The sequence below is a fragment of the Augochlora pura genome, chromosome 8 (assembly GCF_028453695.1).
Source record: "Augochlora pura isolate Apur16 chromosome 8, APUR_v2.2.1, whole genome shotgun sequence".
In the NCBI taxonomy this organism is placed as follows: domain Eukaryota; kingdom Metazoa; phylum Arthropoda; class Insecta; order Hymenoptera; family Halictidae; genus Augochlora; species Augochlora pura.
This window is the reverse complement of record NC_135779.1, coordinates 9,781,482-9,808,008: the sequence shown is the minus strand read 5'-3', so window position 1 is coordinate 9,808,008 and position 26,527 is coordinate 9,781,482. Positions and strand designations below refer to the sequence as shown.

Sequence of the window (26,527 nt, the reverse complement as noted above, 5' to 3'; positions counted from 1 at the left end):
ACAAAGGAATAAGTGTAGCGTATAAAACCCTCATAAAAGTATCTTTACAGTCCTAACTATAGAACGAAGCTCTTTTATTATTCAGTATAAGTAACATTATGATATTACGAGCGACCCAAAATAAAATTTTAGGGATTCAAATCTTATTCATTATTCTCACCATATAAAAATACTAAAAGTTCAATACAAATTTATGAAAGAAAATGTTCTTTGGTACGAGACAATGATTACTGGGTCATTTTCACCCTGTAGTTTTATACACCCTGTTGTAATATTTATTTACACGTTTGTAGACAAACTAAAGATTCTTTAGGGTTACCGGTAATTCTGCGGGATTGTTCCGGACGGTCAATCATCGTAAATTAAGAAACTCGTAACTTGGCATTTTCATAGCTCAGGTAAACCCAGTGTTAAGGTCTTACGGTTGGACTACGGATTTTATACATTTATGGCAAAAATCTGGACTCGTCTGCTTGTGGAGGTGTATTTACTTTGGCGATGCTTGACGGCTGCTCTGGATGGTATACTCGATTTTGCGTTTGCGAGGGGGAAATAGGGGAACTAGGGCAGTTTTCCAACAGGGTTGAATTGCGACCTATTGCGCAATGTAACTCGGTGTAGAAAGGTTTTATCTGTTCATCCTCGCGATTACAAGAATTCTTCTTCCGAGTTTTTACGTGGCCAGCGTAGTGGTAGGATGGCCGATATTGGTGACCAGAAATGTTTCACCGAAGTAAATACCGAGCGTATTTATACAGGTGCGCGGCATTTTTATTCGTAGAAACTTATCTGTGAATCGGAGATCGAGAGAGATAGCTGCCGTGGCACTCCATGTTGTCGTCTTTCATCCAAACCGAAGTATGTATTTTGGTACTACCGTGTCGGTCAGAATGACCAGTTTCTATTTTTATATCAATGAGATATTATAAAATCGCTGGAATTAATTAGTGACATAATTCTTCTAAAGCAACGCATGTCAAAAATACTCAAGTATTGTGTATGTATGTAGGTTTATATGTATATTAAATATGCTTATAGAATAAAATAACTTGTTCATAAAACAAATTTCTCTGGTCTATTCTTTTACTTGCAGTTTCTTCCATACATTCTGCAGTTACCTTCAATTAGATCTCACTATATCTAATTTTCAATATGAAAATGCTTTGTATTTTTGCAAAGTAGCCTTAACAAGTCTTTCTAAACTCTAATGAATTTAGTTTCGTGAAAAATTTTCGCTGCTCTATTCTTTCTGCCATTGCTTTTCTCAGTTGTGACGATTTTTTTTTTCAGAAGGTACTGGTGAGTATTTTTAATACTTTCAAATATGTTTCAGAATTGCAGTACTTCCTACGTATTAAAGTATTCTTAAAACAAATTACAACCGTCGTGTAACCACTTAGTTACCAAACCGAGATGTAATTCTTCAGCAAACTAAGTTCCTTCATAGACAATGCTGCTACAGCAGTTGGTACCGAGAAAACTGTCAGCGGTAACTGAAGGTCTGATGACTGGCAATAAATTTGAAAAAAGGGGATCCACGGTACGGCCGTCTCTCATAAACGGTCGTTCACCAAAATAGCGCGAGGTTTGCGGAGAGGTCCGCGGTTCGAATAAGTGACTTATTGTCAGGATGTTCGGTTCGGTTGAATTCATCGATATTTCTGTGCCCCAGAGTACAAAGTCGAGTCCTCGGTTCGGCTCGGTTCGGTTCGGCACAGCGCGGGTTTGCCGGCGAGAAAGGCGACGGTGTCGTTATTTGACCGATCTATTATGGCAATTCCCTTTGTCCCTGAGAGAACCCGGGGCCCTTCCCCAGTCCGGATGTCTCGGGCTGGTTCCGGATCTCGGATTACCAGGCCCCTCGAGGCGTTTCAAACGGAGCCCCGCTCTACTTATTCCGACGCTTGAAAAATATCAACCGAACACACGGTGAGAAAGATTCCTTTGTTCTTTCTTCATATATTAACCTCGTGGCTCCGTTACGCATTCATTTTCCACCCGAAACGACTAGGGAGCTAGTAGTCGTCGACAGTCACTGACAATGCCCAAAGAAGAATCCGAGTCTTGCTCAGTCTCGGCGAGTGATTAAAATATATGTACATTGTTAAAAGAGGTCTCAATAGAATATAATTTACACCTAACTTAACAAACTGATCAAAATGACTGGTTCGATCATTTTTTTGAAAATTTTATAAGTTAAGAAAAGTACTTCATAGTACTTTTACATTATAATAAAAATCATACATTATAATAAAAATAGCGACAAATGTAGATACATTTCGTCTCGTTATAATTATTATAAATATTACAGCAAGACTAAATATAATATAACTATGTATTAACAATGAATCTAGCGAGCACTAAAATCGAGTTACGTGAGTTTCATCAGAAGAATAAAAAGACTGAATTCATGTAGTCTTTTCGCCACTTTCATCGTAATGCATGCTTGAATGCAGATATTTATTGAATTATTTCCTGTGAGAGAGTCTTTCTAATTAAAACAATATTAACAGATAAAATATGAGGTGGGTAATTTTGAACAACACAGTATGTTCAGTATTAAAGTTGCTGGAGTTATTAAGACTCGTTCATAGAAAATGAATGAATACAGCCTCGGTTGGTTTCGCACTAATTATAACTATAACCCTACAAATATAATAGGGAAACTAAACCAGTCCTGAAAGAAGTTCTATCAGAAATCACGCCGGACCGATTATACCCCCGTGTTCCTAGAAAATTATTATTATTATCTGAGGTAGATCTCGCAGATAGGCGAAACTACAGACGAATGAAAAATTAGTAGGAATCCTGGGGGAAAGGAGGACAGAAAGCAACAAACGTTCCGAACACGTAATGCGATACAATTAAGTCAGCATATAGGGGCCCGGCAGCGGAGGGATTATTTTTTTAATCCGAATGGAGAGGCCTTGAAATCTACAAAAACGTGTACGTTCCGGCTGGCCCCAAGAACGAGGGGAGCGCGGCGTTGCCGGCTCACGGGGGCTGGTGAGGAGCACGCCACCCGGCAACGCCGCCTGCGAACTCTATCGATTCCAGATCTACAATTTCTCGCGAGCCCTCTGGGTCACTCGAGCACGTTTCCGTGGCGTGGGTACGTGACTAACAAAAACCATCGGCGTTCGTGGAACCGAAAAGTTGCGATGGACGAGTAACCAGGGAAAAAAAAATCGCGGAAAAGGGCTGAAAGAATTGGCCGGCATCGTGACAGGCATTTATCAGGCGCGCGGCAGGGGCGAGTTTGCTCGCGCGACTTATCGCGTGCGTTTCCTGCACCTAGAAGTTTGTAAAGCATTCTATTAATACGAAACAACGCGAACGTTACACATTGTAACGAAGAGCGAGAGCACGCGCGCGCGCGAGAGAGAGAGAGAGAGAGAGAGAGAGAGAGAGAACGTTGAAGTTCAGCAACTGGGGTGTTCGAGGTGCCCAGGTTATTTTTAGGGTTGGCTCGCAAGGTTCAGGACTCGTCGAAGACAAACACCGTAGCGAGGTGCTCGCGGAAGTGTGCACACAAGGTGTTTTGAAAGTAAGGGGTTCGATCGACGAACATGTCCCTAAACGCATAATTTTTTGTGAACTCCGTCGCTCCAACATATTCGAGATTATTTGTTCGTCGGAAGGTCAATTGTAAATTTAGAAGGTTCGCCATAGAACGCACTCGAGAACTCTGAACGTTTTTCGAAACGAGTTTGGGAATACATGGAGCGACGTTGGAATGCTGGGACCAGCGTCCGAGGGGCAGCCATATTGGATATTTTTCCTAATATAGAAATTGGAACGCTGGTCGCTTGAAAAAGAATTTTCAAGAAAAGGTTCATGCTCCGACGCACACAGAAGAAATTCTCTAGAAACTTATATCTAATTTATTTCCGTTACCGTATTTATTAACACCACTACGACGGAATAACAAATCTCAGGACGAGTCTTTGTTATGCATTTATTTTTTTTGTGGGAGAGAATTGCAAGGAAAATGTCAGGTACACTGAAAACGTTTCGTCCCGTTATTTGCGCATGCAGCGTGCTTCAAAGAAAAATGGGGGCGCTCACGTTTAACAACTATTAAACAGGGTCACTGAACGGTATACTTGACCCATTCGATTTTATACTACTGAACGGCACGCACGAGGGTGAATGATACAAGGAAGATTTTTGTAATTCAATTCCAGATCGGAGAATAGTTTTCAATACATTACGCCGTACAGGAGGTCGTGATACTAGAAAGAAATGGATTAGAATATATTACCGAGAGGAATGAACTGCGCAAAAAATAATGTCCGATGAAAAACGGCAAATATGTTAGGTAACCAAAGGTAAGAACAGCTACGAACTTCCTCCAAGCTGCAATATTATACAACTCCAAAATATTGAAGTCTTGTCGCATATAATTTTTGTAAAGGGGGTGCTCAACCCAAAATATATATTTTAAAATTTTCTCCATCTTATATTAACAAATGTAGCACTAGTCGATAGGTATAGCTTTAAAATAAAAACCGAATACTTATTAGTATTACTTTGTAATCTTCGTATACTTTTGTTTGTTTGTTTCTCTTGGGTGCGATACCCCTAGGGTTTATTTACCCTTTAACCTATATTTGCGGTAGCATTGTGTTGGCTGAATTTCTCGAATTAAGTTCGCAGGGGAAAAGTCTCGACTAATCTTGATACGAGATCCAGAGAGTGCTCTAAAAGCTGGGCAGTGCATAGGAATTATAGGCCACAGATATCCGATGTTTTCGGAACGTCTTGTACGCTGTCCACCTCCCTTGCGAACTCGGCGCCTTAGTCGGTGAAAGTCAGTCATGTGTTCTACGCGGCCAAGAACCCTCCGAGAGCATACGCCGATTACACGTCCACGTTTATGCACGTATTCTCGCGCATACAGGCGCACGTATATCCTGGCATTATGCGGAGACATGCATAGACTGCATTATTCTATAAGTATTATACACACTCGACGCATTATAAACCATCCGAGTCGACAGTCAGCGATGGACGGTTCGTTTTGACCCGTGCGGAGAACGATCAGTCGGCCTGGAAATATTCCAGACGTATTTGAAGCGATAAATTTCGCCGTACGTGCCGAACCAACGGCGAATCGTTGCTTTCGACAGAGACTGTTCCGGAAATGCTTTTTGTTTTGCGACATGTCATTGTTTCTATTCGAAGAAGGGCGTACCCAGCAACGGATCACTGTACGTCGTTAACACAATATTCCCTTACGTACGGAACACCGTAATCCTGTGCTATACTAGATATTCCATGGATCTCTCTCTCTTTCTCCTTCTTTCTGAAAAGCGGTATGACTTTTTCGCTAACACTGAGAAACGAAAAACTATCTGTTCGGATTTCTCTGGCTGAAGAACGGACGACCAACTAATGTGCGAGTTCGCAGAACGATGATCGAGGCAAGTACACGGAGTGGTCCGTTTACCAAGCTGCCAACTCAGTCGGTCGTGTTCGCTGTGTGAGAGGGCAAAAGATGCGGCGTTGCCAAGCCAGCAACGCGTAAACGACCGGCGCGGACGCGGCAACACCGCGAGAACCGAGAGACACGCTGCTGCCGCGAGACACGAAGGAGAAGGCAACGAAGTCGTTTCGATCTGAAACGCAATGCCGGCCGCTTGCCAGATACCGTACCTCAGACCAGGGTCGATGGATGAAGAAATTTGGCGGTATCGGCTTTTTCTCCGAGCAGGTGTTCTTCGGTGGACCTCGGTCTGCCGAATCTCGAAACCCTTTTACGCTGGGAAAGCTGATCGGGGAAAAGTGTGTTGCAATTCCGTGTCCACCGGCGATCACGCCATTATTGATTGCCATTCCAAACTATCAATGAGGAACGCAATTAATATTTTCCAGCAAAAAGTAAAGAACAGTTCAAACATCGTTCGAACATCAGATTGTCCAGAATTTGTTCTCTGAACGCTCTGAACAATCTAATACACAAAACGATGGATAAGTGCCGTCGGCACTACCGCGGTACAGTGTTTACAGCTAAAAGGCAACTGCCGGCGGCAGCCGAAATTATTATCTCAGATGCAGATGTGGAAATTACAAATCTTTATTCTAGAAAGACTGGAGAACTCCTCGGCAAAGCATAAAATAGAACGATTTGTTAAAATAATTGAAGTGTCCTATGCTTTCCAGGTCACCTATCTAGAATATATAAATAAAATAAAACAATTCGAAGGTGCGTTAGGTTATTCGAACACTTATAGCCCAGGCTCTAGAGCCGGCTATAGCTAGAACCTATTCCTCGAGAATAATTTCTATTTACCCGGCGAGATATCTATTTTAGAATGCACCGTTTCTGAATAAGGCGTATCTTCTTACTGTTTTGTTAAATACTTCGACTGGGTCAATACTGACCGGCAGCGAATTTTCTCATGAAACTGTGATTCTGATCTAGAGAATTTCAAGTCCTGAGACAAAAGCAATGAAATGCTCGCTCGGCAGCGAACGCGTCAAGACGCGTTTGATTGCAGAACCGAGGAATTCGATTGCCGCTATAAGGAAGCACATCGACGCGAACACACGAAGCCGTCGAGTCCCCGAACACATAGGGGCTATGTAACTTGGATACATATTTGTGACAGCTCGTATATCATCGTAGCCTGCACCAACACACGAAAATACGTGTGACTGGAGGTTGTCGAAGAGTCGAAGGTTTTCGGATGGGTGACGTCGAGTGGAACACGAGGACGAGGAGGCGCAGAACGGCAAGGTGGGGTGAGCATGGGGTGCAGGGGCGCGGTAGGGTATGGGGTGGGGAGAGAGATGGGGCAGAGAGTGAGGCTGGAGAAGGGGAGGTGGTCGACCACGCGCGATCAATATAACAAAATACGCCGGCAACCCGCCGCACACACATATATGTACGCGTGCGCGCTCTCACACGTTTGAATTCTCAAGCATTCTGTCAATACACGGACGTGCTGGTCACACACGCACCCACGGAAATTGTAAATATTGGCCTGGTCCGAAAAAGTCCTTCCCAGTTTTTCTCAGAAAAATTTCCAAGCCGACACTGTCCACCACATGTTCTACAACATTTTGCGAGATTTATTACCCAGAGTATTTATTTATGTCACACAGAGAAATAAAAAACGAGTTTTTGGTCAACGCGTAGCGTAGGTGTGTGATACGTGTGCACGACGAGCCGGGCACGGTCTCTATGTGCTCGAAAGCTGCGTATACTCTTATCTCCGTGTGACCATAAATTGCGAACGCGATACGTGTGCATATTACTTGTGCACAGAGGCGTGTACATATATACATGTGCACACTCGATGGATACGGTTCTCTCTCTCTCTCTCTCTCGTGTACACTGCGAGCAGAGAAATTCGGTAGTACGTCGCGCTCTATGCGTGTCTGGTTGCACAGGAGAAATGTACGTTTCAGCGAGTGGGTGTAACGCGCGATGCCAGAATACGATGCACGTACCGTACACAGAAGAGTACAGCGGCTGTGCGTTTCAAAACAGACCTGCGAACCGAGCTACGGACTCTGCAGGGTAAATGCAAGACGCGACAGAATTCTTTATTTTCGATTTATTGTTTCCTGCACTTCTGTGTTCGCTCACTACTTCGCTAACTTTATTTTTTTATCTTCAGCGATCGTTACGACAACGACTGCAAACCTTCCAGTACGGCTGGTACACGTAAAATCAAATTAAATCCGTAATTACCTTTACATAATGCTCGAGAAGACGGCCACGTTGTACTCGAAGGAGACGTTGTAGGTTATGTGGTACGCGAAATGCTTGCATATACGTGTTTGGGAAATATTACGCGTCACTGGGAAGTTCACTGAACTATTCTTAAACGAGAATATAATGGAAAGAGTTTGAAGACACGTCGGAAGAAGTATTACGATCCGCGTACCGACGGTTTCGAGAAACGAGAGGTCAACGGCGTAACGACGCCACCCGCCATTTTAAGGACGAACCTTTAAGGCTATAACGCACGGTAGACGACCGTAAGACCGAAGCCAGTGTACAAACCTAGTATCGTCAGCTGGCACGTAAAATGTAACGTCGTTGGTGACGTGAATATTCACCAACATGCGTGCATTTTGACGCGAAAAATTAACAGTACAATGAAAACGGGAGTCCTTGCTGAAAACATCGCAAGGTCATTTTTCTTGAGAAACAAAATGCCCACCCTCACAAGAAATTAGTGATTTCATCGTACAGTTTGATCAATGCAGTTAACCTAACGTATCCGAACATGAATTAGAAGTTCTAATTTTATATAAAATACCCTATTTACGCTATATAGCGTGTTCAGTCAATTAGAAGCACTAACGTACTAGTGTAGAATAATCAAATGCTACAAAAATGTTATACAGGAAGAAATTTGAAGGAACAAAGAAATGTATATAAGCGGAAATGTAGTATAGAAAATACTTGAAAACAGTAGCACTGTATTGTTCGGTAGAGAAGTGGCAAAAAAAATAATAGTAAGTACGTTTTTTATAATCATGTATCAAGTCCGCGGAAAAAAAACAATAATGCCTAAAAGTACGATGTATCTTGGATTATAACAAAACGAAGACTGAATAGTCTGTTGTCTCGAACGGTCAAATGAGTATCCGCAAGTTGAGAGTCACTTCGCCAACGTCACCGTTAGTTTTCACTTCTGTTTTCCTACTTCGATCTCTGCTCTTTAACAATTCTACATGCATTTTAGAGCCGCTCCTTTGTATACGATATGTCTACTTCATTCATTCAGATACTTGCATATTATTAAAGGAGCGAATACGCCTAACGTAAATCACAGCATCATTGTTTCCACAATGCCGTGGATTGAATGATTTAGCATCGCAGGTTTAACTTGAAATATCGTACAATAAAACTAGAAACGCTACAAAAAGTACGATTTTGTGCCTACAATACAATATTTGTACGAAATATGTTTAACCGGCAAAAAAATGACCTCATAGTCACGCAAATGTTGTTCATTAAGTATTCCAAAAATACAGAAAGCGTATAATACTTCTCGATAAGAAACCATTACATAACCTGAGACAACGAAATTCAGTTTTTAAACAACCGAACACAAGAAAAGGCGAATATTGAGCTCCAAGACATAAATATTAAACTAGAAAACTAGTAAATTTCGTCTAACCTAACTTTCACAAAGTATTTCCTCTCATAATTGTTTCCAGACACTCGGCAACAATTGCAACTTCGTTAAAGTAGCAATGGGCACACCGCAAGCTAAAACGTTAATAAAATAAGCATAGGTCATCGTCAGAATCGTAGCTTTCTTTCGCAAAGCGTGCTTAAGGCGTGCCCCGGCGCGTGGATCCCCGGTTTGAGCGCCACTGTCGAACAATAACTTCGTGCCGCTGCGAGCTCTCAAAATGGCTGTCCTCAGCTATTATTACTTCGGGGAAAAAACAAATGACGGCGCGCTCACGCTACGAGGAGAGGAGAGACAGAGCCAAGGCTCTCCGTATATCGCACGTTTGTACACGCGCTGGCTCGCGGACGCGTGTAGATGCGTGTCTCTCTCTTCGTGCGTGTGTACGAGGCGTGGGTGTGTGGACACACGCGTTCAGAATCCTCAGTCTACGTACGGAGTCGAAAACATCGGGTAGACACCTTACATGCTCCTGAATTCCGGTTTCGACGAAACTGATAATGTTCCCCTCCCCCCTCCTTCTATACTAGACATAAACAAACAGCTTGTAAATAACGAACAAACGACTGTCTCTCTTCTTCGTCTCGTTCATTTACAGGTCATGGAACATCGTAGTAACACGGAGCACTTTACATTCTGTATTGGCTAGCAGACGGAGGAGTAAAGCCCTGGCAGATACTGCCGCAACCCACGACCGTGCAGTCGTAAAATTCTAGGGGACATTATTGTTGACTGTGCGTCCAGACTGCAGCAACAATAGCGAAGTTATCCCCCGGCTTTCTTAAATGCGAGAAAAGGTAGGCGAGGTAGGCCGCCGGCAATTCTTTCGTTTGGTTCATGGGCCTACGGGTAAATTGGAAACACTTCGGCGAATCGAAAGGACCGTAAATCTCGGGGTTCTCAAGGTCCGTGTCCTCTATATTAAACGCGACCCAGGTATGCGATACATTGTAAACGAAAACACACGGGGAGAGAGAACCGTGTACATACGCTTCGTACACGATTGTTGCCAAATGGCATGCTTCGAATTTTACTATGTTTCTTGTATAATTAGCATGCGTGCGGTTACGTGTGGTCACGTAAGTGTGCATGTGAGGTGTACCCGCGGCGGCACACACATGCACAGTTACGTAAGGTGCCTTTCGTTGAAAGGCATGCGATAAAAAGAAAAACAAAAAGAACAGAAAAGGTATAGGAACGTAGTTAAGAAGGATACGTACCGTTTGAAATGTTCTCGTATGCGATCCTCTCGGATGTTTTCCGGCAGATTTCCAACCCACAGGTGACGTGTCTCTCTAACCATTTTGCTCCGAACTCTTCATTTGGGATCGGATGTTGTGGTATCGTTTGGCGGCACTGTACAACGACACACAACTTCGCCCGACGCTAATCACGTCACTCTCACCACACCACCGATATTCAATACCGCCAGCGGGTCGGCTGAAGAAGCCTCTCCTGCTTCTTCCCTATATGTATACCTTTTTTTTAAATATTTAGATATATATACGTATATATATTTATATGTGTATATATGTATATATATATACAATATTTATATCAATTTTCGTTTTGTTTCACGCGAGCAGAAATCAAATAGATCCGTGACGTATTGGTAATCCGAATCGACACAGAATTGATCTCCTATCCGATTCACGGGGAACTCGTGGCAGGGCTCGCGACTCACACGCGACGAAAACGAAGGAACCGTTACGTGTATACCACGACGAACGAAGGAGCTTCCTCCCACTTCGGACACTCTCAATTTAATCACTGGCAACAAACAGATTAACATTAGTCACTAGCCGGAAGGTAGTGACCCCAGGCAGGACGAGTGCTGTCGTCAGGGCAGCGCTGTGGAACGATCGGCCGATAGAAGAGGGTGGCAACGGGGCTCTCGCGATTAAATTTTTGCGTCGCGACGCACGTCGACGACAACAACAACCACGACGACGACGGAGACGAAGAGAAGAAGGAGGAGGAGAAGCCTTGATAGTGGACACCACTGATGACAACGGCTATAAAGATCAGGACCGTCGCCGTACACCACATCGTACACCACTGAATCGCGTATGAAGAAAGGCGGCTAATCACACGTCACACCAAGCACACCGAGCACAACGCGGTCGGGCGGCCGATACATCCCAACGCATATTTGTTGAGCATAATCACACTCGCGTCAATTATATACGGTAATATTTCGTACAGCCTCGTTCACGCCGAACACCCAAGAACAAGGAGGTCACGGTAACCGCCTGAACTATTCCCGGTAAACCCCACTAATAAACAATCGATCTACCGGACGATAGAACCAACCATCGGCGTTTTCTTCCTTGGTTAAATTTTCAACGCGCGAACCTCTTAGAACCGCGGGCACGACACTACTTTATATTCCTTCCTTTTTTTTTATTTCTTTTAATTTCCTTATATTTACGGTGTGTACTCACTCAGCGTAACTGCTTCCTTTCCATTGATCTTTACTTTTTTAAAATTTCTTTTATAATTCACATGTCACTCGATTAATTCACCTCGCCTCGTACGTTACATCTCGTTTCGGAACGGTATCGTGAACGACGTCGAATACAATACATGTTTCGGTGAAAGCGAGTCGCCGCGGATTCTCGAATACCTTTTACCAGCCGATCGAGTAACTACTCGATACTTGTCACGTAACGTGCATTAATCGAACGAATTAAAACGGGTATATATCTGTGTGTGATTGGCGACTCGATTCGCTACAATGCACGCTTGTATATGTACGCCTTAAACGCACTAGCTTCGTTCACTTGGGCCATGTAACGCGGATGGAGCCGACTTCGCTCCTCCTCACTGCACTACACTACTCGGAGTGACGTCACCGTGGCGGGAGCGTAGATGGCTCGCCGGCTAGCATCGCTGTTTGCCGCGGTGGTGGGGAACACCGCGTAGGGGAATGGAACGAGTCTACCTCGGGTTTGGTGGAGAAGCGGCGGCGGCGGCTCGCAATCGCGATCGTCGCCCGCCAGCCGGTGAAGTACGCCGAATGGTGGGGAGGAGTTTTCGTGCGTCCCCGGAGGGGAGAGAGTTGGAGGGACTCGTTCGAATCGAAGCAAGGACAGGTAGGGAGAACTCGGGACTCCGGGAGAGAAGGGATAACGGGTCGAACGAGCTAACCCGAACTCCCGAGCCGCGCTCGTCCCTGTCGAGCCGGTTCTCTCTCTCTCCCTCTCTCTTCGTCTCATCGCTTCTCCTCTCGTCCGTGGTCTCTCCTGTCTCTCTGTCTCTCTCGTCTACCTCCCGCTCCCCTCTCTGTCTCTCTCTATTCCCCTGTCTACCCCTCATCCTCCCTTTTCTCCTCTGCCCCTCTTAACGAATCGCCCAGCACCCCGTCTACCTCCGTCCTTCACTAACCTCCACTCGTCGCTCTCTCTCGCTTCTTTGTCCTCTTCCTCCTGCTTCGCGCCGTCACCGGCGTCGCCTCTCCATCCGCCATCTTTCTTCTGCGCGTCTCTCTCTCTCCGTCCATCTTGCTCGCCCCAGGGCCGGTTTAGGAGCAGCCAATTACCCGGGGCATCGGTACTTTCTACCGGGAATAAAGACGGAAAATCGGATTATTACGAAAATAAAAGTACTTAACTTTGTGACGTGCTCTCTAATCAAGGAAGTAACGATCAAACAAACGCGTGCACGGCTGACCTCGCTGTATCCCACCCGCATTCAGTTACGCGCCGATGGAAAATTTAACGGACTACGCACGCCTTGTGTGCGGACAGACTATCGTCGATCGAAATATTACGGGATGAGATGTCTGGTTGTAGATCTAACACCGTTTCGTTTGAGATTAAAACTCCATGTGAATGTACGGTTTATGGTAGCAAGCCAGTCCTTGTATTTTAGTTCAAAACTATTCGAAATATTCGTACAAAAGATGTGTTTCCATGATTAGTTATAGTTTTACGAAGGGAAGTATGAACAGTAATTCTTGTACAAGTTCATCGAACGTGTGTAATAGATAGAAATAACTCGGTTAATATTCTTAAATAAATTTTGAAATATTTTGAATAGCAGAGCTGTTGCATTATTTGATTCAAGGTACAGTTGTGTCGACTTTATTGGTGCACGTGAACTGTCTAAACAATGTGGGTACGATTTGTATTAATGAAAGTATGCGAATAATAACACGTTGAGGATTATAGGGCGCCGCGGTGTCTTCGGCCGGACCTGGCTGTACTCCATCTTGTTTCCGCTAAAATCGCGTCAAAGTCGTGGATTCATGGCGTCGAGGTAGTGTCTGCGACTTACTGAGACCCACTGTTCGTTTATCCTTTCGTGGCGTACGTTCTTTTCATGGTTCACGACAGTCTGCTCATACGAAATCAACTCTATCGATGACAATGCCGAATGTCTGTTTTGTCGGTTAGAGGCACGCCATCGAGGCTAGAGAAAGCGATTTATGTCGTACACGAATCGCTATGACCGAAAACGGAGGCAATTTCATGACCGCCTCGTATGAGATACGCCTATTGCGCATTTTGTGCCAGTGATTATGTATTTTTATAAATTCATTTGTGTAAAATGTATTTTATATAAACATATGCCATTTTATATTTTTTTTCATGTATGCCTTCCACGTCATGTGTTATTAGGCTTAAATTGAAGCATTAATAAGCACACTAATAAACTTTTAAGAATAGTCCATTTAACAGTGCGATTACATATCTAGATATACATATTCTACTTTCTAGCATCAAATAATAACACTTCCAGATGTTAATGCTATACGTATTGTACGTACAAATAAAAAGTAACTTGATTCAAAACTTGAATTTATCCAACGCCGTGGTATATTTGTTATGTGGAAATACACCTATTAAATAAGGAAATATATGTATATGTAAACATACATGTATATACATATTAGAGCTTGACATTTAGAAACATCTACATACTTTTCCACCGTCCAAGTTTACTACGTTTGTGGCAGCGAAACATTCGGATGAGTTTCGTCGACTTTGGAGAGGAAGCTATTTTACCATTATGAAGACGATTGATGTGTCACGCGAGATCAACGATTTCTGTCTTTCAAGCAATTTTATAGGACTTGCTATATAACAAAAAATATCGTTGTTGTACGGAGTGTCTGAAAGTACCGTTACTTTGGGTAGGTGTTGTCGAAGATAGCCTCTAATTCAGAGTGTCCACAGGAGACAAGCGGGAGACAACCGGTGCCCCCACCATCGTGTCCCACGGCGCGATAGTGGCGATCTACAGCGAGTCCAACGGACACTTTATCGCGCGTTATCTAAACTTTCAAACCATAGTATTTTCGAGTAATATGACTTTTTTCTTCCCTAAAAATTTCCATACTACTTCTAATAGCCAACGCCTTCTAATACTTTTTTCTGTCATTCCATTAGAATATCCGAAATGTCTGTGAACATTCCTGTTCTAATTTCTAATTGAGTATAAGTCGCGTTATTGAACACCAAGCGCCATCTACTGGTCCGAAATCCAAACTATTTCTCAGTTACCGACGGTAAAAGGGAACAATATTTTTCTATCGAACAAACAATGTTGTTTGTTCTAAATATCAGAATTTTCTCTAGAAGTCAATTTCCACACAGCAACGTTCCATAATCTTTTTATATATCAGTATGTTATAGTATGTTAGTATTATATGTTCTAAGCATTGAAATATTTCTTTAATTTTGTGAGAGTTTTACCAATTGAAAATGATTTGCTCTGGAACAATGGAAAAATTCTCTGAGAATGCAGACGAATCACAGGGACCATCTGTTTTATTATCTGATCCGGAAGAGCGGAAGCTGGCCCGGAAACTTTGAATTCAAAAACGCATAGACGAACAAACCAAGTAGGCGACATAATTATTAATCTTTTTATTAAATTAAGATAAGTTCTTAACAAAAAATATATGTTTATCATTTGTCATTTCCATTAGAATATCCGAAATGTCTGTGAACATTCCTGTTCTAATTTCTAATTGTGTATAAGTCTCGTTATTGAACACCAAGCGCCATCTACTGGTCCGAAATCCAAACTATTTCTCAGTTACCGACGGTAAAAGGGCACAATATTTTTCTATCGAACAAACAATGTTGTTTGTTCTAAATATCAGAATTTTCTCTAGAAGTCAATTTCCACACAGCAACGTTCCATAACCTTTTTATATATCAGTATGTTATAGTATGTTAGTATTATATGTTGTAAGCATTGAAATATTTTTTTAATTTTGTGAGAGTTTTACAAATTGAAAATGATTTCCTCTGGAACAATGGAAAAATTCTCCGAGAATGCAGACGAATCACAGGGACCATCTGTTTTATCATCTGATCCGGAAGAGCGGAAGCTGGCCCGGAAACTTCGAATTCAAAAACGCATAGACGAACAAACCAAGTAGGTGACATAATTATTAATCTTTTTATTAAATTAAGATAAGTTCTTAACAAAAAATATATGTTTAGGTCCTTGAAAGTAGAAGAAGCTGCGAGCGTGGGCACAACCCCCATTGAACAGCAAATACTTGATAGCTTGGACAAGTTAGAAAAATTACAAGCTGAAGGGGAGGAAGTCGTACGTGCAATTTAAACTTTCTAATAAATTCTTATAAGCAAATATTATAAATTGTCTTATCTTTATAATAAATTATTTATAAAATAGTAATTATATAATATATTCGCAGGTGACTGCCGTGAGTGTGGCCAACGATGCAAGGGAATTAGAGAGACGAAAAGAAGTGCAGGAGACGAGGAATAGATTGTTGGAGGTATTCGAGGAGGAGAACAAAAAATATGTGGAGAAGTTTCATGAGATTAGTGCGAAATGGCCTGAGATATTCGACTGCAAAGATCCGTTGGACATTTATGACGAATTGGAAGCTCAAAAGGCCAGGTGCAATGAGGTCCTAGAAAAGAAGGATGCCCTAATCGCGGAGTTAAAGAAGGAATTGGAGAATGCTGACGAAAAATACGCAGATCAAGCAAAGCAGCAAAATAACGATATCGATTTGCTTATTGAGAGAATGGAAACACAAGTTAGTTTTCTGGAAAATACAACCTTGTACGCTTGCACACTTGCAAAACTAATTTATTAATTATTCTTTAATTGTTTTTAGGTACGTGACATGACGAAAGCTTATCGCAACGAATTGACGTTGATCGAAGACGTTATCGAATCGGACCGCACAATGCTTTTAGCAACCTCTATGGAGAAATGGGAAGCGTTATTTAAAAAACACCAAGATGAAACCGTAGAAGCTAAGGAAGAAAAAAAAATTATAATGCAAGAATATGAAGAAAACATGAAGAAAGCGATAATACAGCACCAGGAAGAGTTTAGGCAACTGAAGATCCGTTTCAAATTGGAGATACAGGACCTCCAGCAGCAGGTGCAGAACATGAAAGCTTTATGCTTAATGAATGTGGAAAAATTGGACTATAATTATGCTGTGTTGAAACGCCGGGAAGAAGAGAACACTATCGTGAAGAATCAGCAGAAGAGAAAGATAAATAAGTTGGTATTGTAGTAGCAATTATTTTTATATTAAATTATGATTTCAATTAAATTTTAGACTGCAAGACGTGCTTAATCATTTGAAAAAAACGTACACGGAGTTGGAGGAGTCTACAAGATTGGAGATCCAGAAACTAACAACTGAAATTGCAAAGTCACAAAAAGCTGTAGAAGAACTGGAGGAAAAGTCTAATAATATTGCTGCTATCAATGATAAAAAGTATATGCAGATCTGGGATTTAAACATCCAAACTGCAGATGAATTAGTAGATAAGGTATATGATAAATATTCTTGATTAAAAATAGAGATATAATTTTATTTATTATCTCAACGTTTCAGATTTTAGCAGCAGATAAAATTATTCATGAACAATTGTTGGGAATTGAATGGGAACCACCGAAAATGCAATTATTGAGAAAAGAGGAGTTGAGATCTTACTGCGGCGCTATGTGTACTATAAAGAAAGGTGATATTAGAACAGGAAACATATCCTTAAAGAGATTCTTGTAATCAACAGATACTTTCATATGCTTCAAGAAAAGGAGGATGCAAAGAAGAGGAAAATGATTTCCAAAACATACAATCCAGCGACGACATTGGCAGAGATAAATTTAGAAAGATGTCTATTGAACCACATTGCCAAATTAATTACCGATCACTGTGAATACTATGTTGAAGATACTTTGAAAGAATTATTGTCAGAGTACTCTCAAGAAGACAAGTTGCTGATTCGACTGGATAAAGTATTTGAGGTAACTGAGAAAGAAAGAATATCCGACAATTGAAAATTGTAACTTATAACTTTCAGGCCTTAAAAATTACATCCAAAGAGGAACTTCAATTTTTGTTGAACTTCTTTCTACCATATGCCAATTGCACCATTTGTTTAGAAGAAAAAGTAAGCATACCAAGTGTTTGTGGAGAATCCAAAAGAACGTCTTCATCTACATCTTCATCTAGAAGTTCTTCATCTGAAGCTTCTTCAGTTGAAGCTTCTTTATCTGAGTAAGTAGATATAGAAAAATAATGACCTATCGATTTAAATTATATTTTCTATGTAGGAGCACCTTACCCCCTATCAGAGACGAAGAACGCCAACCAGAAGCTATTTTAATTGCAGCTATGCATGATGCATTGCGTGATATCAAATTTCCGGCTACCAAAGAAGAAGAAGAAGAGGAAGAAGAAGAAGAAGAAGGAGAGGAGCGAATAGTTGAGGAAACACCATCCGAAAAACAGCCAATTCCATCTTCTTGCACTGCAGAAGGAATTATTGAAATCGCAGATGGTATGAACTATTTTGTATTATTAATTATATTTATAGTATTAACCTTTTAGATACTACGCGCCACTATAGTGGCTTTCGCGAATGGCTCGTGCTTTACTCAATTGTTTTATTATTTATTAAAGCAAACAATTAAAGTGAAAGTGTGTATATACAATATATTAAGAAAAGAATATATGTTATTAGTACTATATATAGATATCCGGAAAAAATATATATTAAGAGAAAATCGTAATTTAGTTACGAAAAACTTTATTTGCGCAAAATCCTGCCGTACCTAAAAGGTTAAAAAAGAATCAGTATTATATGATCATCATACGATTTTATTTTTATAAGAAACCACTGGAGAACCAAAACGACAACTCGTATGCGACAACGGTCACTTATTGACAATAGAAACAGAATTTGTGGCGAATGCTTTGAAAGAATTCATAGAAAGATACGACTTTGTAAAGAAGCAGAAGAGTACAGTGCCTATCGACAAAAGAGAAATTAAAATGAAAGCCACGGTGTCGAGAAATATCACAGATGAAGATATTACCGAATTCTGGGAAAGATATAAAAATATTTTTTCACCAGAAAGAGAAAGACTTTGGGATAATTTGCTAAGTGGTCTGAAGAAGTACCACTTAGTATTAAAACAAAGGCACGAGTTAAACAATGAAATAAAATTTCTACAAAAACAAAATACAGAACTTAATAGATTATTAAGAAGTTATTCAACGGAGGTAAGTTCTGATAAAAATAAATATATATCTTGATGAATTTAAATATTTTATTTTACCATATATTTTTAGACTGATCCTGTCCAACTATCAGAAAGAGACGTTAAAAATATTCAATACATCTTACAGGACTCTTGAAATCATTTGGAGATAAGTTAAGCTGGCAACATTGTATAGATTTATGTGATTTTTTAATGGACATATATACATTCATACAATGTATCAGTATCTTTTTCCGTTACTTCGACTACTAAGAATATTACGAATACTGTGAACATATTTTACTAATATGTAACGCATATATTATATAGTCACTCGCTAAACATTTCGTCATTTATTAAATATACTTGTAAAAAAATCAAGGTGATAAAAATATTTGCATTGAATACATTGTATAAGAAAGTGTTGAGAAATATTTTGTAAAAGTAAATATAAAATTCATTAGATGTAAAATTATGAATGTTCACGAAATAATATAATGAACGATACAATATTAAAATAATTATTAAACTGATATCAATTATGAAATCATTCCAAAATTGTTTCTTTCTTTTGAAAAAAAATAAGTAAAAAATTTGTGTATGTATTAAAATAGATGCATCGATTCTAATATATTTTTATCTATGTTTGATTTGTAAAACCTCCTGGTACGAAATTATTTGACAACGATTGAACAAGATTTTTGGGATTTGCACCAGGTTTAGGCTTCTTCCAATATGGAAAGAACCGTTTCTTTTTTAAAATTTTAGCTTGCTTTAACTTACTAGTGTGCTTCTTTGATGTTATATGCTGCAATATAAAATTAAATTGCATTATCATACAGTCATCAAATAGTAACCACTACTCTGATTTTACGTACCACGTTGTACTGTGCTGGGGAATTAAAAATCTTGTTGCACATGTTGCACGAAAGCGACACGTCTTTCGATGCAGAGTTGTCCTGGGCATTCATGGGTGGTGATGTCACTGGACTTCCAACTTCTTTGCCACTCCACTCACCTAAGCATCAATGTGCGATCAACACTATCTATGTATCACAACCGCTATAGCGGTCAAGTGTGATAATAAATCAGCTTGAACACTACATTCATGCTATGGAAAAAGCAACCATTAATAGAAACTGTTCCAACAAAAGACATTATTAAGATGTTTTTCCACACGTATGCATCACAGTCTTTGGCTTGTAACATATTTCATATGCAAGAATTTGTGTTCAACAACTTTTTTTACAGTTCCCTCTGTATATCAATACAATTTTAAGAACACCAACAAAAAACTTTTATTTATTAAAAGCAGGGAGTAATAAATTAAAAATGTGTTTATGAAGAGTTAGCTAAGTAATAAGATAAAAGGTGCGCATGAAATGTATGCATTTGTAAAAGGATTACAACAGAATGGATGACATATGCGATTATTTCGTGAACAACTTTATTAATCATAACAATAACTAAATAACTCACGGTCGAGTTGCTTTCAGACACGATATGTTCACAAAGGTATGAATAATAAATATACACTTTTAGTCTGACAAAAATAAATAACATACAATAAATAATAATAAATAGTAATAAATAAATAATGATGTACAAATTAAACGATTGTGTGAAAAGATCACCAAGCATCTCAGCAGCAATTGTATAAGTTAAAGCTATGTAGAAATTAATTAGTTAGCTTTGCATTAATTTATAAAAATAAACGAAAAGCAAAAGTGAGTAGCAGTAACAAGCATGCAAATGTAAACAAAATTAAGCAATAAATAAGCACAACCACATTCTTTTCAATTATGCACGCCGTGCGACTATATCTAATCCCATATAACGATTTCCGTAGTAAGTAGGCTTTATTACCTCTCATTGCTTTCTTTTTATGTCGGCTTCCTAGAAATTAAAATAGTTCTTCAATGTATTATGAATATGAGTATATAAAACAGACCTTGATGTATATTGAATACCATTCAAATGTGTTTGTAGTTGTTGTATAGAGTTTAGGCATACGTTGCACACATTACATTTTAGTCCATTCGTTTCCTCGTCTTTTGAGAATGCCACTTTTGTTTCTTCAAGGGATGCCATTATATTTTTTGATCTAATCTATAAAAGGAAAAAAAGGAATAAGTAAAGTTGCAAGAAAGTTTTGTGTTTTTCCTATCTTCTTACATTTGAATTTGATAATTTTCTTCTTATCATTTATAATTGTACTGTCTATCTTAAAGTTTAGTAGTCATTTGATTACTATTCATAGTACCATTTCTGCATTACCTGTTTAGCGTGTCTGGCACCTTGTAAATGTGTATCTAATACAGTTTGACTTGTAAATGATAGATCACAATCATCACAGCGAACAAAAGGTTTCTTTGTGGGTAAATTACCCATTATATTATCTACTACTGCTTTGGTTACAGGATCATTTAGGCTTGGATTCATAACATCCTCTGATGGTACAGCCATTGTTGAAACTAAAAACATTGTAAATATAACAATTGAGTAACAAACACATTTTATATAATTCTCATTTCATAATTTGGTTAGAATTTCAAAGAGATACTGATAGATCACAGTACATTTTGGCGACCTAAATTATTTTATGGTGTTTAAAGTTTATTTCAAGAATTTATTCGTACAAATTGTTTAAACTGCAAAATTACGTTTCTAGCATACCTGTTTGCAATATCGAGTACGGCGAAGAAAAAACTGAATAATATTGGGATCGTGTAGTAAATTAGATCCTCTTTCAATGAATCTTGAATGTTATTTAGCGGGCGATCGTGTTTGTAAATGGAACCAGCTTCCCTTCGTCGACTCGTCACACGTAATCGTCAGACACGCAAGTTCTCGAGTTGGCCGCCTGTTTCTGTTAGGAACATTATTTCAAAGTGTTCCAGTTTGATATAATTTGATAGGTTGATAGGGCCTGAGTGTTCCTAGCGTGTCGTCACTCAAGGTGCGTTCAGTAATTGCAATGCGGGGAGAAAATACATACTGCGCACAATTTAACAGAGGTTTGAAATCACAATTAAAACCACGTGCACTTAGAACAGATACTACGAGCTACAGTCAATGGCGCAGCGGTGAAATTGCAAGAGTGACACTACATACAAATGGTACTGTAAATTAATACTTAAAACACTTCGATATTCATCCATACCGTACCATTTATTTACAAAAATTCAGACATAAGTACGTTTATCATCGATTTTATTCTTCGACTACGTCCAATTAGTGACAATTAGTGCACTATTATCGTTCATTAGTATAGTATTATTGTTCACGGATCATGGAATTATTTCGTATTTATAAAATTGCGATTGAGAGCCGAGAAAGCGGCAAGTATAAATAAAATAATGTTTCGCATACGCGCATGACGTTTTAGTGAACGTCCCGCAGTGTCAGTGGTAAAATCAAGTTTTTCTTGGCGGTCAACGGCGACTTCTCTGCATTAAGAAAGTTTGTCCATTAAATATGCATAAAATCAAACAGGTGAATGAAGCTTTGCTAGGGATCGATCCAATCAGCGGTTTTCGAAGCGCGATGTCGGTTGTAGTAGAACGTAATATTCGCGGCTCAAGAAGGCCAGCCAATTAGAGAAGTTGCTGGGATATCGTCGGTCGGTATTTGGTCGCGTGTGTACGTACGCGAGTGCATATAGGTCGTTGTATATACATATATGATATCGTACCGTCGCGAAATATAGTCGCAGCCATCTTATATTTTGTGTCGGAGAAAAACAATTTGGCCGTACAAATGTTTCGCGATTGTCCGTGAAGCCGCTCGAGAACGGGAGGCGTGCGCTCGATGAGGCGTGACGTTTTTCGACCCTAGCCCAGACTACTACAATTAGCAAAGGTTCGTAGAAACGATGCTTTCATCCTTGCCGAGAGCAAAACCGACCCCCACTAGCGAGACAGCTCGCGAGGAATCCGGTTTCGCAGTCGAAATATTCCGCTGTTTCTCTCGTCGCTCTTTTAAAAATAGAGTCGCCCGCGTTGCTCGCAGCTGGGCGACGTTCTGTCGACGACGGGATCAAGCCGTCTTTGAGCGCTTCGTGTAAAAGTTATGCAATCAGCTGATCGTCCAGCTACCTTCTGTCACTTGTCAAAGATAAATGTCAAAACCGCTGGTCTAACCTGGCGCGCGTGCAGACAGTCGTCCGGACATGCATGATACCGGGATTACGAAGCTGCTCGAGTCTGGTCGTGACAATTCGCGCCCGAACGGGTCACTGGTGACCCGTCCTCTGACCGCCTGACTCATAGAGGTTCCCTGTCATGCAGGTGGATTGGTACACAGGATATGAGCAGCTTGTCAAGCGCAACCTGACTCTGCTCCCTGATCAAGAAGCAGTGCAGCAGCAGGAGCCCCAGTCCCAAGAGCTGGCTCAGCCGCAGCAAACTGACATTATGACGTCCATGTTCGAGCAACAGATTAAAAGCGAGCCCATGGGCTTCTATTCTGTTGCTTCGAGCCGCTCGGATGGTTCCAACTCCATGGTGAACTTGTCTGATGACAGGGAGGATCTGTCTCAGCAAGAGGGTCATCTGCAGCCGCAACAGCAGACAACGCTACAGTTGAACCCGCAGGCTCAACAACAGCAAACGCAGCAGAGTCAACAGCAGGCACAGCAGAACCAACAACAACAACAACAGCAGAGTCAGAGCGTGCAGCAGGAGACGCCTAGTCGCCAGTCGACAGGCCAGCAAACAGTGAAGGAAGGTTCCAGGTCCAGACCGCAGCCCTGTAAAGTATGCGGCAAGGTGCTATCCTCTGCTTCGTCGTATTATGTACATATGAAACTTCACTCGGGCAACAAACCATATCATTGTACGGTCTGCGAAGCGAGTTTCTGTCGCAAGCCGTACCTAGAAGTGCACATGAGGACGCACACGGGGGAGAGACCGTTCCAGTGCGAGCTGTGTTTGAAAAGGTTTACGCAGAAGAGCAGTTTGAACACCCATAAGCGAGTGCACACTGGTGAGAGACCGTACGCCTGCGACATCTGCCAGAAACGTTTTGCTGTGAAGAGCTACGTGACCGCGCACCGTTGGAGTCACGTCGCCGAGAAGCCCCTGGTCTGCGACCGGTGTTCTCTAACGTTCACGTCCAAGAGTCAATTCGCAATCCACATCCGTACTCACACGGCGAGCACCACGTACGAGTGTAACATATGCGGACGTACGTTTGTACGCGACAGTTATCTGATACGGCATCAGAACCGTGTGCACCGTGATATGAATCAAAGCAATACCAATCACAATCCACCTACACCGCAGAGCGCAAGCGGTGGCACACCGGGGACAGGCTTCGAGAGTCCTGTCTGCGATCTACGGTACAGCGAGGGACCATCATCGCTGGACGGCTTGGCCGGCGCCAAAGGCGGCATCGCGGCGGAGATCGCTAGTTTGGCGAAACAGAACAATCTTCAGCTTCCTCTACCGCTGCTGCATCCGCAGACCACCAACTAGTGTTTAGACGTCAGCATGTCAGAGTCCCTACCGCAGTCACACCAGTCACCACCGCAGCAAGTAGTATGTCCCACCTCGGCGTCTTCGCCATTCACACTTAATTCACCCGAGTCTCACGAGCACACACCATCGCAGAGTGTCTACCAAACGACAGGCTCGTCCAGCTCCCTGGACAGCCTCGGCTCCCAACTCTACCCGCAAATCTCATCATCCCCTATCGATTCATCCGAAACGGATCATCACCATCACCATCATCATTCGCATCATTCGGATCATTCGCATCAACCGCACCGCGGCATTCCTCCACCAGGGCTTCACCCTGCACTCTATTTATATGCTCAGTACTCGAACGCGAGTTCTCCGATCTCGTATCCCGATTACATTGAACGCAACAATGATTGAAACGCCAGTTTATGCCAGCAGTTGACGATCTATCCACCACGAGCGCGCGGCCCTCTTCGATCGCGTGCCATTTAAAAAAGAAACACGGTGCTGGTTAAACAAAGTGCCTAAACCAGAGCGTCCGCTTTCTGGACCGCGACGGATCGCTTCTCACATCCACGATCGTGGGAGAATTTTTACGCGCCAATATCTTGTTTCGAGTTTTCCAAAACGATGAAGGGAAGGACCCGAACAAGATGGAAGATCGAAGCAGGGGCGATCGGTTGTGAACCGGTCGCCGTCTTTTCGCACGTATTCGCACGCCGGTATATAGTATACAGATTATATTCCATTGGTCCATTTAATGGATAAGGTTCTTGTACGATTCGACGAGCGTAAACGTTTTTAAACCGTGAAATTCTAAGTAGCACCGTTCGAAGGGACGTGCACGTTGCAACGATCGCGATCGGTTCGGATCGACAAACCCGGTCACTATACGCCACTCTTTTCTTTTATTTTTTTGTTTCGTCCATGTTCCATCAATCGGTACCTCGTCATGGCCCCATCGGTGTTTGCATAAACGCGTCTCCACCCAGGCGAGGCTGACAAAAAGGTTTTCCAAGTTTCCGCACTCTCTTGATTTACCTGTTTTTCAATCATACATCTGCGAGTACATATACATATATAATATATATATCTATGTGTGTATATATATTATGCGCGAACCATTATACGCATAACATATTTATATTATATTTTTAAAGGAGTTTAGTCACTTGGATCTGTGATATAGATAGTAATTATTATCGACAACGTTTAAACTATTGGTTTACTATTTTGATGATATCAAAAAAAAAAAGGAAAAAACGAGATGTACGAAGTACGAGGAAATGGATTTAATTAAAAAAAGAACGGATAGGAAAGGAGAAGAAGGAGAAGACGAACGAAAACATTAATGAGATACGAGAAGCAATGTCACGGAGCGATGTAGCTTATCGGAAATCTAAAGATACGGAAACAAAAATGTTACAAAAAAGATGATAACGGACATATTTGGTCTCTACCGAAGTTGTTTGGTAGACACCCTACTATTACTTTTACAAACAAACAAACAGGAAAAAAACAAGAATATTACGATTACTAATGCTGCTGCTACTACTACTATTACTACTACTACTACTACTATTACTACTACTACTATTACCACCACCACCACTACTACTACTATTACTACTACTACTACTATTACTACTGCTACTACTACTACTATACTACTATTACTACTACTACCTACTACTATTAGTACTACTCTTATTAATACTCTCACTACCATCAACACTATTACCACCACCCACCACCAATATTTCCCCCTCCCCAGAACTATATATTATTACCGCTATTATTAATTAATACTATTACTACTACGATTATTATAATTATTAGAAACACGCAAACTTCGTTTTAGCAACATAGGACGCGTGTAGTGGTAGGACCCGTAAAACGGTCATCATGATTTTCCCCTAATTAGCTTTGGACTCTTTGAGTTTTGTTCCACTATTTTCCTACACTTTTATCTTTGCCCGTCACTTCTATTTTTCTCGCTCTCTTAGTTTCGGTACCTTCTAACCACCGATTCACTAAATTTCACTGCATCCACACCGTGCACGTTAACAGTAGGTACTCGTTGTTTCACGTGTACAAATACAGGTGTACAGTTGTGATAATCGTTAACACGTCTGTCGCATCATTATCCATCAACATCACGCAAAGTCGGGACAACTCGTTTAACATCTTGCCTTACGATTTTTCTTGTAACAATCCACAACTTCTTTATTCATAATCTTGAAGAAGAAGAAGAGAAAAATTGTTATCCGTTGTGTAAAATACGTATTCGATACTGTTTGAAATCTTCGCCACGAGCCTGGCTCGATATTATAAGGCAAAGGGTTAATATAAAAATAGAAAAGATAAGATTTATTATAGCAATTGCTTGGCAATCTTTTCGCGTCT

The 26,527-nt window shown here is 41.0% G+C and overlaps 4 protein-coding genes across 9 annotated transcripts in view; 2 read left to right on the top strand and 2 right to left on the bottom strand.

The window, feature by feature from the left end:
- LOC144474292 (uncharacterized) overlaps positions 1–12,148 on the bottom strand; it is an 85,257-nt gene extending 73,109 nt beyond the window's left edge. For 2 of the 5 annotated variants that reach the window (XM_078189008.1, XM_078189009.1), the window contains exon 1: positions 10,382–12,145. In XM_078189008.1, coding sequence (XP_078045134.1) covers positions 10,382–10,464 — 83 coding nt within the window. In that variant the 5' untranslated portion in view covers positions 10,465–12,145. Of the gene's footprint in view, positions 1–10,381 lie in introns of all 5 variants that reach the window. The other 3 variants (XM_078189010.1, XM_078189011.1, XM_078189012.1) reach the window with 2 other exon arrangements.
- A 3,263-nt stretch (positions 12,149–15,411) lies between these two features.
- Positions 15,412–18,839, top strand: LOC144474241 (dynein regulatory complex protein 1). Its single transcript, XM_078188921.1, has 11 exons — positions 15,412–15,551; positions 15,620–15,728; positions 15,838–16,188; positions 16,270–16,667; positions 16,726–16,942; positions 17,008–17,134; positions 17,206–17,420; positions 17,477–17,673; positions 17,730–17,956; positions 18,290–18,681; positions 18,751–18,839. Exons 1-11 carry the CDS (start codon positions 15,412–15,414, stop codon positions 18,814–18,816), a joined length of 2,439 nt encoding a protein of 812 aa, XP_078045047.1. The 3' UTR covers positions 18,817–18,839.
- Positions 18,840–18,848: 9 nt separating this feature from the next.
- On the bottom strand, positions 18,849–21,604 carry LOC144474240 (zinc finger protein 346). Its single transcript, XM_078188920.1, has 6 exons — positions 21,336–21,604; positions 20,937–21,133; positions 20,630–20,768; positions 20,526–20,555; positions 19,538–19,677; positions 18,849–19,467 (listed from the first exon to the last, which is right to left on the bottom strand). The coding sequence occupies exons 2-6, from the start codon at positions 21,123–21,125 to the stop codon at positions 19,300–19,302; spliced, it is 666 nt and encodes a 221-aa protein (XP_078045046.1). The 5' UTR covers positions 21,126–21,133; positions 21,336–21,604; the 3' UTR covers positions 18,849–19,299.
- Positions 21,605–21,610: 6 nt separating this feature from the next.
- LOC144474239 (uncharacterized) lies at positions 21,611–24,142 on the top strand. Of its 2 annotated transcripts, none has more exons than XM_078188918.1 (2): positions 21,611–21,778; positions 22,949–24,142. In XM_078188918.1, exons 1-2 carry the CDS (start codon positions 21,776–21,778, stop codon positions 24,134–24,136), a joined length of 1,191 nt encoding a protein of 396 aa, XP_078045044.1. In that variant the 5' UTR covers positions 21,611–21,775; the 3' UTR covers positions 24,137–24,142. The 2 variants fall into 2 exon arrangements, with proteins under 2 accessions (XP_078045044.1, XP_078045045.1); XM_078188919.1 differs by lacking the exon at positions 21,611–21,778 and adding an exon at positions 22,326–22,520.
- Positions 24,143–26,527: the final 2,385 nt, after the last annotated feature.

Coding starts and splice junctions, on each gene's coding strand:
- LOC144474240 (XM_078188920.1), bottom strand. CDS start 21,125: ATGGCTGTACCATCAGAGGATGTTATGAATCCAAGCCTAAATGATCCT. Junction 20,769..20,936: donor GTGCCAGACACGCTAAACAG/GTAATGCAGAAA, acceptor TTCCTTTTATAG/ATTAGATCAAAAAATATAAT. Junction 19,678..20,525: donor TAAAAAGAAAGCAATGAGAG/GTAATAAAGCCT, acceptor ATTGATGCTTAG/GTGAGTGGAGTGGCAAAGAA.
- LOC144474241 (XM_078188921.1), top strand. CDS start 15,412: ATGATTTCCTCTGGAACAATGGAAAAATTCTCCGAGAATGCAGACGAA. Junction 17,135..17,205: donor TATGTGTACTATAAAGAAAG/GTGATATTAGAA, acceptor ATATGCTTCAAG/AAAAGGAGGATGCAAAGAAG. Junction 17,421..17,476: donor GACTGGATAAAGTATTTGAG/GTAACTGAGAAA, acceptor TATAACTTTCAG/GCCTTAAAAATTACATCCAA.